General features: G+C 39.0%; 2 protein-coding genes across 5 annotated transcripts; one reads left to right on the top strand and one right to left on the bottom strand.

Moving 5' to 3' along the window:
- Positions 1–1,151: 1,151 nt before the first annotated feature.
- Positions 1,152–7,710, top strand: map7a (microtubule-associated protein 7a). Of its 4 annotated transcripts, none has more exons than XM_004540138.3 (16): positions 1,152–1,247; positions 1,620–1,883; positions 2,518–2,613; positions 2,723–2,794; positions 2,913–3,076; positions 3,184–3,283; positions 3,470–3,586; positions 3,805–3,956; positions 4,059–4,192; positions 4,275–4,513; positions 4,599–4,776; positions 4,852–5,020; positions 5,117–5,221; positions 6,007–6,057; positions 6,206–6,434; positions 6,848–7,710. In XM_004540138.3, exons 2-16 carry the CDS (start codon positions 1,757–1,759, stop codon positions 6,856–6,858), a joined length of 1,944 nt encoding a protein of 647 aa, XP_004540195.2. In that variant the 5' UTR covers positions 1,152–1,247; positions 1,620–1,756; the 3' UTR covers positions 6,859–7,710. The 4 variants fall into 4 exon arrangements, with proteins under 4 accessions (XP_004540195.2, XP_004540194.2, XP_004540196.2 ...); XM_004540137.5 differs by lacking the exon at positions 1,152–1,247 and adding an exon at positions 1,336–1,352; XM_004540139.3 differs by lacking the exon at positions 1,152–1,247 and having other exon boundaries at positions 1,406–1,883; positions 3,829–3,956.
- Positions 7,562–13,447, bottom strand: LOC101473644 (uncharacterized). The gene is made up of 13 exons (XM_004540141.2): positions 13,214–13,447; positions 12,881–13,000; positions 12,121–12,240; positions 11,845–11,964; positions 11,448–11,567; positions 9,498–9,706; positions 9,367–9,412; positions 9,153–9,286; positions 8,810–8,941; positions 8,589–8,703; positions 8,359–8,493; positions 8,149–8,274; positions 7,562–8,044 (listed from the first exon to the last, which is right to left on the bottom strand). The coding sequence occupies exons 1-13, from the start codon at positions 13,401–13,403 to the stop codon at positions 7,899–7,901; spliced, it is 1,713 nt and encodes a 570-aa protein (XP_004540198.2). The 5' UTR covers positions 13,404–13,447; the 3' UTR covers positions 7,562–7,898.
- Between the last annotated feature and the right edge of the window lie 233 nt (positions 13,448–13,680).

The raw sequence follows: 13,680 nt of genomic DNA, 5'->3' as shown, positions 1-13,680 counted from the left end.
ATTATTATTATTATTATTATTATTATTATTATTATTATTAGTAGTAGTAGTAGTAGTAGTAGTAGTAGTAGTAGTAGTAGTAGTATTAACAGTTCAACTCAAACTGCACCAGCACAGTTCTTTTCTGGTTCCTGATTGGGTCATTCTAAGTTTACTCAGAGACAGTATAGACTTTATTTTAGCTAAATCTAATGCTAACAGTTGTATGTAAGATGCCTATAAAATGTTTTCTTTTCTCTCAAAACTAACTATTTATCAGTAGATATTTGCTAATAAAAAGCTAAACGTTTTATACTTTTTAGAAAAAGTTCAGCTGATAGTTTAGCTTCATGAAGAAAGTAAGCTAATAGGCATGCTAGCTTAGTGTTTTTGTAGCTAACCATGGATGGAGAATTATCTCTTGCTTAAGCTGGCAGATGATTTCCATCTTTAATGGTGTTTTATGTTATGATGGCAACTAGGAAGGAAGAAATGAGCAGGTTAAACAACCTGTTCTCAGCTAATATTGATTATTGAACACAAGGCTGTAATGTAAAATGAATGCATTCATTTGATTGTACTCATTTATTGTTTTGTAATAATACTTTAAAAAAGTTACATATCAGCATATAAACTTTGCAAAATAATCAAAGATTAAATGCATAAAAATGTGTAAGCAATTTTTATGCCACTAAGCTTTCATACATTTGTGATTAGCTTTGTCATAAATAACAGTTTTACAAAGAATATTAGAAAACAACACTCTGGTATCAAACTTTGCATTTAAATCATGTTGTAGCCTTAAATTAAATATCCATGTGAGATATACACACTTTCTGTTTTCAGTCGATTTCTAAGTAGATTGAAAATTTATTGAATGGCATTGCTATCTTTTAAACTTGTAAGAAAAATTGAGGTGACAGGTTAAGGTTAAAAATAAGTGTAGCACAGGGACTGCTGGTCAGCTAAGTTATAATGCACTGTTTACAAATCCAAGTGGTAAAGCACATAAATTAACAACAACAAACCATTAAGTAAAAATGTCACATGTAAAAATGTCACGAGTCAAATCTGGGTGGCTATAGCTGAATCTGTTTCTTTAAAGAAAGCCCGCCATCTAGTGGCCAGACTATTTCATTCGCCAAGGATGAATCATAGGGAAAAAGGCAATTTTCGTCTCATCTGTTATGAACACTAACTGCATCACTATATTGCCTGTTAATGTCCAGGCAATATATGTCATTGGATATTGCAGCCGTGATGCAATGGTAATTATGCATGATGGCAAGCTCTGAGGTTTGCTTCTATTTTTTACGGCCTCCAGGAAATGCTGCATCCCTTTGCCTGCTTCCATCCAGAAAACAGGCAGTGAGGTGGGGGAATTAAAGTGACACAGCTATATTATGTGAAAGTAAAGCAGAGCAGCTCACAAGGGTGAGATCTTTAAAGGGGGAGTAGCCTTTTTATAGATGAGACTCACAGAGGCTCAGAATCTCTTCAGACTTTCGTAATCCTGAACGAGACTGGAGGAAATTTTCAATGTGAACAACCCTGCCTTAATATTTTCCAATCCATTGGACACGGGTATAACTAAAGGCTTTGTATTCTTGCTTCTCTCCCTGTTTATTTGTGAGGCACAGATGGACAAGCAGCTGATGCAGGAGGCAGTTCCATGCACAGCACACTTAACCGAGGACCCAGAGGCATCTTGAAATAGAAATTCAAAAGAGGAGGAGGAGGAGAGAAAGGAAGGGGGTTTTTAAGGGAGAGCATTGGTATGCCAGGTTCAGTACATAGCATGGCTGTGCAGAAGAAACAGTGTGTCATCCCTCCATCGCAGGGACCTCTTTCTACACGTACCATCGAAAGCCAAAGGAAGAGAAACAGATATGAAAAAACAGAAGGTTGGTAGCCTTTTTCTGCGCTTTCTATGATTATCTTATCAAACCTGCCTTTTCATTGAATCAGAGATTGTAGATTAGAACCATAGGATCATTGCACCATATCGATTATTAGTTGATCGTATAGATTATGCATCTCTCTTAAGAAATCTTTGCACATGACTACCGTGAACTAAATAACAAGGCATCTGTTTGTACATATTACAAAATAAACTAACAACACCAGTACACGGTACAGCCCTAAAGAAACACCTTGTTTAAACTAATTACTCTTCAGTCTTACGTGTGCCACTCTATCTTAACCTTTTACAGTGTTTGATTCAGCTGCACTCATGAGGACTGATCAGGTGCTAGCCTTTTATATGTAGGCAATTTATAAAGGCTCTTTCATGTGGAGCTGACCCCGGGGCCAAACAGTCCTGAACCACCACTGTTTGGGACAGCTTCTTAAAAGCTGATTTGATTTGAGTTTGTGTCCAAGGGCCACCTCAAACAATTTAGTTTTATAAACTTGTGTCTGTTTACAGACGGAGACAATTCCAAGTATCTGTGTAATGAGTATGAGTTTTATTACAAAAAATAAAGCCTTGATGAAGGAATATTCTACAGAATAAGTTTTTTTTCCTCTCTCTGACAGAAAATGGCTCTTATCACAAACCGATTTCAGCGACAGTGAAGAAAGCAACCTGTTCTGTCAACATCTGCAACACAGTTACTCCTCGGGCTGCTGCAGGTTTTTGAGAGCACACTCACCCCGCTGTCATATTTTTAGGATGTCAGGCCATGTTTTTTTACTTCTGTAAGTAAAATTGCTATTATATCGTATCCTTGCATCCTGGCAGGTAATGGACAAAATGTTGACGAGAGGCTGAAAGCCGCACGAGAAAGAAGAGAAGAGCACCAGAAGCTACTTGGTATGTGGGCCCCTACATGATGGTAATATTCACATGTCCTTGCAAGTACACTTACCTCAATTTCTAATAATATTTACATAAACAAAAATCCATGTTGTACTGCTTTGTTCATTCTTAGCCTCTCGGGAACTGAGCAGGTTAGAGCGGGAGCAGCGGGCTAGGCTTTACTATGAACAACAACTGCAGGAGCGCAAGAAGAAACTCCTGGAGCAGAGGCTCAAAGAGGAGAGGAGGCGTGCTGCTGTGGAAGAGAAGCGGAAGCAGAGGCTCAAAGAGGAGAGAGTGAGTTTTGATGGTGGATATCGAGTATTTTATTTCCAGCAATGCTGATGAGTTCACTGTTCAGGCTAAATTCAGTAAAATTAACTCAAAGGTGTTTCTGAATTAAGGAACGATATGAATCTGCAGTGCGTAGGACACTCGAGAAGAGCCAAAAGGCCCAGCAGAGCCTCAGTCAAAATGCAAGAGGAAGGAAACTCACTAAAAATGGTAAGCTAGGCGAATGTGCTTTCATTTCTCTCTCCTTTCTTTTTTTCTAACATAATCTTACTAAACTCATAACAACCTGCTTGCAGTATCTGTTGTCTCTGTACGATATCTTAACACAACAATTCTTGGCAAACCCTATCTTCTGTTTTTGCTGCATTTAAAACTTTACACTGATTAATACACTAGTTCCACATCGCTTGCCACTGACCACATGGGAGAAGAACCTGGTCAGTCGTCTCCTTACCCCCACATGCTCTTATCTGGCCAGGAGCAAGAGTGCTGGTTGTCAGTCAGGAGAACAAGGTACTCTCCCCCATAACAGAAGAATGTACTTATTTTAATTTAACATTAAGGAACTTCTGTTGCTACAACAACTAATATCTCAGGGCCCTCTGGTCTCTAACGCTGCTGTTTTTCTCTCTGCTGATACACTACTTCATATTTCCACCCTTTTCACTGTTCCCACCGTTTCTGCATTGCTCTCCAATTTGCCATAATTATGGCGCAAAACACTGGCTCAGTTGTCCATGTTTGTCGCCGTGCAGTTTCATTCCACTCCATGAATACCACCACCACTCACAAACCCCGGCATCACTCTGGTTCAGTCCACAACAGGCCATCTGCTTCCTCTGGTTCTCGCAACAGCCAGCACAGAAGCATCAGTGTGGCACAGGTACAGCTAGCTGTTTCTTTTCATTAGAAATCTTTACGATCAGCCAGCTGTCTCTTTTTTCAGTCAGTTTTGAATTGGAAATAACATTTTCTTTTGATCTAGATAAAAGCAGCAAAGCAGCAAAACATTGTTAAGAGGACCTCAAGTACTCTCTCTAAGGTTCAATCAAATACCATCAGCGTCTGTGTAAAATCAGCTCTGATGCCGAGCAGAACATCCTCTCCATCATCAGAACGGTAGGTAAAGTGCCACAACTGTGCATCAGAGACAGAGCGGCAGTAATGTGAACAAAATGCTCCCTTTTAATTTTTCTTAAAGGACCTCACAAAGATCAGTCATCAAACAGCCAACCCTGCTCCAGCCTGAGCTCCCATCACTCCCTGAGGAAGATGCTGCTGCTTGCAACTCTGCCCTCTCTCCTGCTAACTCCAGGCCTGTCAGGAAATCAGTTGAATCTCAGCAAGAGAAACTGAGGGGTAAAAATCCACAGGAGACTCCAAGTTCAAACTTGCCTGACAAAGACAAAGTGACATTAAAGAGAACAGCAGGAGATGGAGGTAAGCTAGAAAAATGTATCTAGCACAAAGTGTGTCAATGTGTTTCTGGGATATTTATAGTGAAGTGTAAATTATTTCTCTTTAGGTCTCTCCAAAATGCCTCCTTGTCCAGCTCCACAGACTCCTGAAGTCATGTCCCGCCCCTCAGCTGGAACTACTGACCCAGAGGAAGCCTCACGTCTCCTGGCTGAAAAGAGGCGAGAGGCCCGACTACAGCGGGAGAAAGAGGAGCAGGAGCGCTTACAGAGGGAGGAGGCTGAAAGGTAAAAAAGCACATCCAAGTATATGGTAACAATATTCATTAGCAAGCTTTTAAGAACATTAGAAATAACATCCAGGCAGAGCCATGAAGAACTTGAGCGCAGGAGGGCAGAGGAGCGGGCACGACAGCAGGCTGAGGCTCAGCGTCTCATAGAGGAGAAGAGGAGAAGGGAGCAAGAAGAGCAGAGACGAGCTGAGGAAGAGAGAGCTCAGGCTATGAGGGAAGCTGCCCTCTTGCAGAAACAGGTGGGAAACAGAAAAGTTTGTTGTTATCATGCATTATATTCGTAGATAGGTTTTCTATTCACGTTCTTACTTAATGTTTTTTACCCGTCTGTGCAGAGAGAGGAGGAACTAGCCAAAGAGCAAGCACGAGCAGAGCAGTTGAAACAAGAGCGGGAAATGCTCGCACAGAAAGAGGAGGCAGAGCGCCAAGCAAGGAAAAAGGTGACAACTAGGATTTTAAAGTACGGCCGTCATTTCTGTATACAGCTCGGGCCACACATTAACTGAATTAATCAAAAAATAATAATACACCCCACTTAGCAAAAGAAGTTACAATGATAAAAATGGACACTGTGCAACTGAAAATATTTAAAAGACTTAAAAAACTGAGATTTTATTGTTTCCATTCATTGTTTGAACTTGATTCCTGCAACATGTTGAAAATGGCACTGTTGTATAATGCTAACCCCCCCCCCAAAAAAAACGAAATACCAAAATCTGACAACTTATAAAGTTAAGAAGAAAAATCAATGAGTATAAAAAGAGCAAGAAACTTTGAGAAATAAAGCTGCACTGGGGTTCATCACTCTGTGTAAGACTGCATGGACAAAATATTTCAGCCATTTAAGAAGAACCTTTTTAATTCTAAATAATTTGGAGATTTCATCCACTGTGATCACTAATATCTTTCAGAGTTTTACAGAGCCCAGAGACATTTCTGTACACAAGGGACGAGGCTGAAAATCGGTACCCTTGTTCCTTGGAACATCAGGAGACTCTGCAATAAAAGTTGCCTCATTTTAGCTTTTAGCCATTGCCACGGTTGTCAAAAAAATATATTACAAACAGTATTTTTAAAAGTGGATGTTTTACTATTTTACCTTTAACTTGTAAGCATTTTTAAATTTATTATGGAAACAAGATGTGCCGAAAAATCTGTTTTATGAAAGACACTGAATGTATTCTCTGAGTGAAAGTATTTTAGTGAATGTTGTTTTCTTTTGCAGCGACTTGAGGAGATCATGCGGAGAACCAGAAGGACTGATTCTCCAGATACGGTGAGATTAAGTGTTTCGTTTTTTAAAAAGTCTACTGCCTCAGGTCTGTCATGACGCACATTCTGCATCAGCTATTAAACAATCTGTTTAACTTTTAAAAGCCACACAACTTGTCCTTGACTAAAATGATTAATGTCTTTTATCACAGAAATCTGTTCCAGTGAGGATTATGTCAAATGATGCCCAACCAAAGGAAAACACGCAGCCTGTGCACAATGGAACGATAGAAGATACAGCCAAGGCGCCAGTGGGAAATAAAACCACACAGCTGGGCCTGAACAGTCAGGAGGATATGCTACCTGTTGTGGCCTTCAAAGAACGCAGGTCTCTTAGAACTCTCACTGGCCTGGAGGAAATCCAGACCCACCAACGTGCAGGTGAGAAACAACCAGCATAGTATTTAAAAACACTTGTCCTCAGGGTGGGAAAGCGAAACCAACCATCAGTCTAATAATCAGCGAGTGTGTTTGTAGAATCACCCACCTTAAGTTACCAGTTACTCATTTACATGTTATAATTTGCCATATTAATTCCCGATTGGCTGTACTACCCACACAGGCAGGCTCACTCACTCGTGATTGATGATCCACAGTGATTTGTGCAGGCAGGCCCGCAGCAACCAACTCATAAAAACTCAGTTATAAATGGGGGAAAGTTATGCAAGCTTTGAAAAAAACGTATTCAGGTTGATGGTGAACAGTTCTATGCTCATAATGCTGCTTTCAAAATGTTATATTTGCTTTTTTTGATTTAATATCTATCATTCGTCGTCTTCCTTTGCTTTTTTTAGAGGTCATCTGAATGCCTGCAGGATGACTTTCAAAGCCTTTGTTGGAGACCGGTGAATACACAAGAATTACTGCTGCACAGCTATTTTGCTCCCCTTCGGCACTTTGAAAGAGCATGTAAAATTATAACCTTGCCTCCCGATGAGGATGTCAGCATTTGGTCACTTTTCTGTGTGTAACCAGTGGCACAAGCATAAAGCGAATCGCATATGAGCTTTTTCAGTACAGCAGTTTTCTGATCTAATAACTATCCAAAAAGCAGTAGATGTAGACTGTGCTGGCAAACGTAGTGTATCAGTTAAGGAGAGTGTTGCCTCTGTTGAAATATTAGGAATAGGAACTCTAAACAGTCACAATATGCCGTATGCTTTTTGCTTATTCCTGATATTTCTTGCCACCCTTGCACTTTTTCTTCCTCGGTTTTGTCACTGTGGAGTTAGAATAGCAAAAGTGGCAGTTTGCTCAGAGAATACAAGAGTTTAATGTCTTAGCAAAAGATGACTTCCTGCATTCCCACTGTACCTTAACCTTGGATTTTGTAAAGTATAGCAATCATGTAATTCAAAGCTGCTATGGAATATAGTTTCCAAAGACTGTGCTTCATTTTTGTTGTGTGTGTATTTGTGCCAATTTAGAGGATACAATGCACAGTGTATTTATTTTTTTTTTGCACTGACTGCTTTGTTTGATATTGCATAATCACTTTACAAGCAATGTCTGATGCATAGAGTTTATTAATATAAAAGCATAAAACAAAACCAGATGTATCTGAGCCACAATATTTGATCTTATAGTTCAAGTACTGCTTATGACTATCACGTTAGCCTATTATATGCCATATTTGATTAAAGTTAATACTATGCCACGTCTTCGCCTTGTTTTTCCAGTTGAAAACATAAATAAACTGTAAAAATAAAAACTACCAAGCATTTTAAAACCCCAGGCTAAAAAACAAAAAAACAAAACAAAAAAACAACACATTATATAAAAATGTAGCTTTTACATGCAACGTGGTTATGTTCATGCAAAGTCTGTGCGCGTCTCTTTGTAACTTCACTGAGAAAGTCCAGAGTTGACAGGAGATGGAGAAAGGGGCTGAATCATTTGAAGCAGCTGTCTAGTTTCCTCTGTCTGTGCATGCACCTTCAATAGCTGAACCTTTAGCTCACTGTTAGTCAACAGAGATGAAAAGTCTCCATCTGCAGAGGAAGACAGGAAGAAACTCTGAACTCTTACAATGACAGACTGTTTAAATTTTATGCAGTATTTTAAGTTCTTAAATAAATGTGCAATTAATGCAAACCTTTCTTGAGGTTAAATATGGTAACTACGCCAAGCTGCTGGAATTTAACATCTTTCTTTTTGAGGAATCCCAACAGGTACTTGGATATGGAAGTGTAATGTGGCTTCAACAAACGGATCATCTCTTCTGTAATGAAAACAGAAACATTTAATACATCCAGCGTAAAAACACAAAAGGAAGGTATTCTTTTCTCTTGCCACATTGCATTACCAGTCATTTCTAATTCGCTTATGATAGCTGCAGAGTTGTACGCCAGCTGGGAATTTCTGATTTGCTCTGACAGCTTCACTAAGCCTGAAACTTTTTCTGATGTTATGGTTGCTGACAATTTTGTCCGGAGTACATCTGAAACAGTGAGTAATTGTAATAGATTATTAAAAAGTTTTCCACCGCAAACATTCAAAATAAATAAGTCATTATTTCAAGTCAAGATCTCTCACCACAGGCCATCAGGTGATGCAAGCATGATGTCACATGAAGCAATGTCTCATCTGACAGGGTGTTAGACACAAGCGCACAGAGGAGTCCTGGTAAGCACAGACTTTCCATCACAGCCTAGATTACAATGGTTGGATTTAGGATAACTTTATCAGTCTTGGACAAATCAATAAAGCAGAGGTAGGAAAACAAAAAGAAAAAAAGAATTGTAGTCTGCAAGTACCTGCTCACCAACGTGGGAAGTGCACAGATTGGTGATTATCTTGCAGCTGTATGTGACTATAACAGAGTTTGATCTGGGATGATGAAGCACCTGACCAATTTCCTCCAATAGTCCTTCACTTACCAGGATGTCCTGGAATCAAATTACAAAACTACTGTCAATATTAGAATTTAAATAAAAACTGTGCAATTACTTTAGGTGACACTGAATGCCACTAAAGTAAAATTTCAATAAATATTGGCACAATGCAAAAATAAAACCATACTCAACCACTAAGCAGTTGTATAATAAAACCAGGACTGCTCCCAGCTTTATTGTTAATTATTTATTTAGGCTAACATACGGTGTTTGACGGGTGTGCCGACAGTGTAGACAGTAGCGTTAGTGCCGATTCAATCCACACTGAAGTAGAGGTTTTTAACAGCACCTTCAGAGGCAACACGCAGTCAAGCTCCATCAGCTGGTCCTGAATGAGAACTACACATAAAAGTAATAAACACCATCTGCCAGAGGTATGATACCTTTTTTGAATTTACTTTTTATACCATTTTTATTACCATTCTTTGAAAGAGTCTGCAGGCACCGGCACGCTTGGGCTGAATTCTGAAAAGGAAGTTGGTTTTTTTTCCCCCTCTTTAAAAATATATTTTCTTTAAACTAAGTTAAAATAACTCATGTTCAGAGTTACCTTTTTCACAGGTGAAGACATAAGAGTCAAAAGAGACCTTGATAAATAGTGACCCCCAATTCTGAGCAATCTTGGGTGATGCTCGTGGATAGCAGAAATGTTGCAAAGAGCAGTGCAGCTATAAAACTGAACCTCTGAATCTGAGGACTGTAGGAGAAGAAGCAAAACAGGAATCGCTCCTGCTTGGCATAACAGCCTTGTTGACCAATCTGAAGAGTAAAAACATAAAATAAAAGGAAATGTAACACTGGAAGAAATTGAGAAGTTTCTGGAAAATACAGTTGTGCTTAAAAATTTACATACACTCGTCATCGGCATGGATGTCACGGGAATTTTGGCTTTTTAATTCTTTAAACTGTTCTTTTCCAGGGTGGAAAGACTGTACAGCATACGTCTTTAATGATTTATATAAAAAAATAAATAAATAAATAAAAAACACACAAATTGGGTGCAGTTCTCTAATCCACACCAAGAAAAAAAAAAAAGTGTATAGATAAAGTCTCAAATATATAATTACACCCCCAATAAATCAAATTCAAATTTTATTTGTCACGTACACAGTCATACACAGTACGATATGCAGTGAAATGCTTAGGTCTGGTCCTGCTGCTTTCCTGGTAATGGGTAAACATCCTCCCTTACTAAGTTACACATCGACCAGATGGTTTTAGTAGCCATCAACAAGCTTCTAGGCCTAAGGCCATGGCAAATTAACTCCTTGTTAGTGATCATGATTGACTACAACTCAGTTTCTTTTTGCCTGCATAAGGAGCATTTGTTTGAGAGCATATGTTGGACTGACCAATACTCAGAACAATGGAAACTCCTGGGAACTCAGTGAAGAACAAACAATGAGAACTGTTGCACAAGTTAGGAAGGTCTCTTGGAGTCACTTCTAAACAACTGCGGGTTTATAGAGCATTACTTCAAACAACTGTACATAAGTACAAGTTATTAGGATTTGTCACCACTTTGCCCATCTCTGGAAAACAAAAAGACCTAAACTATCACCCTCAGATGAGAAGAAATTGGTTCAGCAACCCAGGAACCACCAAGGCTCAAGCCTGCCTGAAAACCGCAGGAACGTCAGCATCACTGTTCATGTGAAGCAAGTTTTACATCAGTTGGGCTGAGGGGGTGCTGACCAAGAAAGAGAATACCACAAAGACAAGAGGTGTGCTTAGAGCAATAAAGGTGAGGGTATCAACTCAACTGTCAAGCATGGTGGTGGTGGTATCACCATACTCTGGGGCTGTTTTGCTTCCAGTGGTACTGGTACATGGCACAAAGTGGGTGGAATAATAAAGAAGGGAGGACTACCTTCAAATTCACCTAAAATTAACAACTAGATGATTGAAACTTGGAGTCAGTTGGGTCTTCCAAAGGGACAATGATCTCAAAGACACACATCAAAACTGGTTTTTGGAAAGGATGAAGGAGGCTAAGATTAAGGTTCTGGAGTGGGTTTCCCAAACCTCAACCCTATTTAAAAACAAAAACGAACAAACAAACAAACCCCACAAGAAATCAAACAAATAAAAACTCAACTACCTCTCTTGGCAGAATTGGTAAAATATCCATCCAGAATTATTGCAGAAGCTTGTTGATGGTTACTAAAAATATCTGGTTGAGGTGCAACTTACTAAAGGGCATCTAACAAAACATTAGTACCTCCACTAATGTAAGGATGTGTGTATATCTGAGCCTGTATCTATACTTTTGACCCTGGGTCGATTAGACAAAACCCCAAATAAATTCAAAACTGTGCACAGACTCCTTGTTGTTGTTTTTTTAAACTCAATAAACATGTATACTGCACAATCATTCCTAGAAAAAGAACAGTTCAAAGTAATCCCTAAATTACAATGGCATTGATGCCAATGATGAGTGTATCTAAACTTCTAAACACAACTGTAAGTGCACAGTGACATTCAAATGAAATGGTCCCACCTGACTGCGTGAGGTGTAATAGAGCCCAAGTTGCATTCCGTTGGACCTTTGGATCAAAAGATTTTGCTAAAGCCAAGAGTGGTATGATTCCATCAACCATCAAAGAATCTCGATTTGACTCTGGAAAGAAAGATGAAATAGCAACCATGCATGCACGGACAATTTTGGAGTGCTAGTGGCCCAAAACAAATTAGCAGAATTTCAGCAAGACAGAGGAGAGGTCATTTCAAGAAGCATATGGAACAAAATAACTACTTTTCTCATAAGGCTTCAGTTCTCTTGCCATCCTGAAAGTCCTGCTATTTATTTTGCAATACATAATAAGTTTTTAAAATTAAGTGTTTGTACTTTCTAAACCGTGTCGAAAAATACTTTAAAAATTAAGGTCTGTACAAACCTGAGGAGGCCAACATGGCAACACAGGCACAGGAGTGACACTGAGCAGTGGGATCACCTGACCGGAACAACTCAATTATGGGCACCAGCATCCCCATTTCTATCACCAATTCTTTACACACTGAAATCACATTTTATGAATGGCAAATGATAAATAAGCCATTTGATCCAAAAGAACACGAGTTTTTAGAATCATACTATCAAAATCACTAAAATTCTGGATTAATTAAAAAAAAATTTATAATAATGTAAATATCTTACTATTATTATCTCTTACCATTATTCTTTAGTAACAGATTTACAAGGGCGAGAGAGACAGTCTTTTGAACATCGAGATCAGATGATAAAAGTAGAGCCACGATGGGCTCCATGAAGGCATCTGGTAATGGACAGTTCACTGTAACACACAAACAAGGGAAAAATAACACATTTTGGAACTTAAGTCATATTTTTTGCTGTCAGAATGAACAATGTTCGAGTTGAGACCAGTTTATAGTAGTTGTATGTCAGTCAGTCTTACTGGGAGAAGCTAAATGTTACAAATTTGAATTACATACTTGTAGCTGATTATGAATTCAAAAGATATATCCCTCATGAGTTGTGCTATAATCTCAAGCATCTAAACACAGCAATCTGTCAACTGCCACCTATACACAAAACACCTGGTCACCCATTTACATACTACAGAACACTGTCTATGCTGTATTGAAAGAAGAAGCCTCAGCCTAATATGCACGATAGGGCTCTTGGTTGGCAGATTATAATAAAGCATACTGTGAATTCCACAGTAAAATCCTCTTATTCTTCCTTCTTTGTAACACATGGGTCCATAAGTGGGCGTTTTATCTGCCAACCTTGGGGAAAAAATACAGTTGGAAATTTGCATGCTGGTCACACCCGTTAGAGAAAATATCTCTGCAGTAACTGATAGAGGCCTATGAAGAAACCTGAAGTGCAAACAACAGCTGATCATCTGCAAGCCAATGCTATCAGGAATACTGTCAGATGAAACAAAAACGTGAAATCTTTATACTCACGATGATGACTGAGGTGTAGATAATACATGGCTGAAGTCATTTGTAGATCAGTGTTTTCTGAGGTTGCAAGTTTGTTCAGTGTTTGCAGACTTTCCTGGCTGAGAAGTTGAGTTTCGTTGTCTGGGAGGGGGGAAAGAGATTAATTGAATTGATCATATAAACTTGTGTACAACTTTGAAGAGTAATAGCACATGCAGTATGAAAGTTTAAAGAAGTTGCTGTCTAAACGTTTACTTTGATGCTTTTCAATTTTCCAAATAACACACTGCCTCGGTTTTTGTTCTTCCACTGCGATTTCCATAAAAAAAATACGCATGGCTGCAATTTTCCTACCACAGTTGAGGCGTAAGGAAGGCAAATCAAAAGCCGTCCTTCTCTCGGATGAAATCCTAAAGCAATTGCACCGTCCAATCTCTCTGAAAGCTTCCTTTATCTTGATCTCCAGCTCTCTCCAAGCGCTCCTCAAGTGATCCGCAAATTCCTTCAACAACTGCGAGCAGGTGTTACAAAACCCTGAAGCCATGACTGCATCTTGCACAAGGTCCCCACACCTGTCTATTTTACACAACCTGCACGTAGACACGCCTACTGCTGTGTCACGTGACTGCAAGGTAAATTTAGACTATGGAAAGTATCTTGCTCTTCTAGCTTTTTTTTTTTTTTTGCATCTCGACACAACTTTAAAAGTAAAACTTATTGTGACACTTAATAAATATTAATATCTAAATATTTTAGGCGTTTCGTGGCTGTGCAAGTTTGTGGAATTGTGCAGCCTTCATATTAAGTTGGTCGTATTTTCG

Source organism: Maylandia zebra, linkage group LG19 (genome assembly GCF_041146795.1).
Source record: "Maylandia zebra isolate NMK-2024a linkage group LG19, Mzebra_GT3a, whole genome shotgun sequence".
Classification (NCBI taxonomy): domain Eukaryota; kingdom Metazoa; phylum Chordata; class Actinopteri; order Cichliformes; family Cichlidae; genus Maylandia; species Maylandia zebra.
The sequence above is the reverse complement of the archived record's forward strand: the minus strand, read 5'-3'. Positions and strand labels throughout refer to the sequence as shown.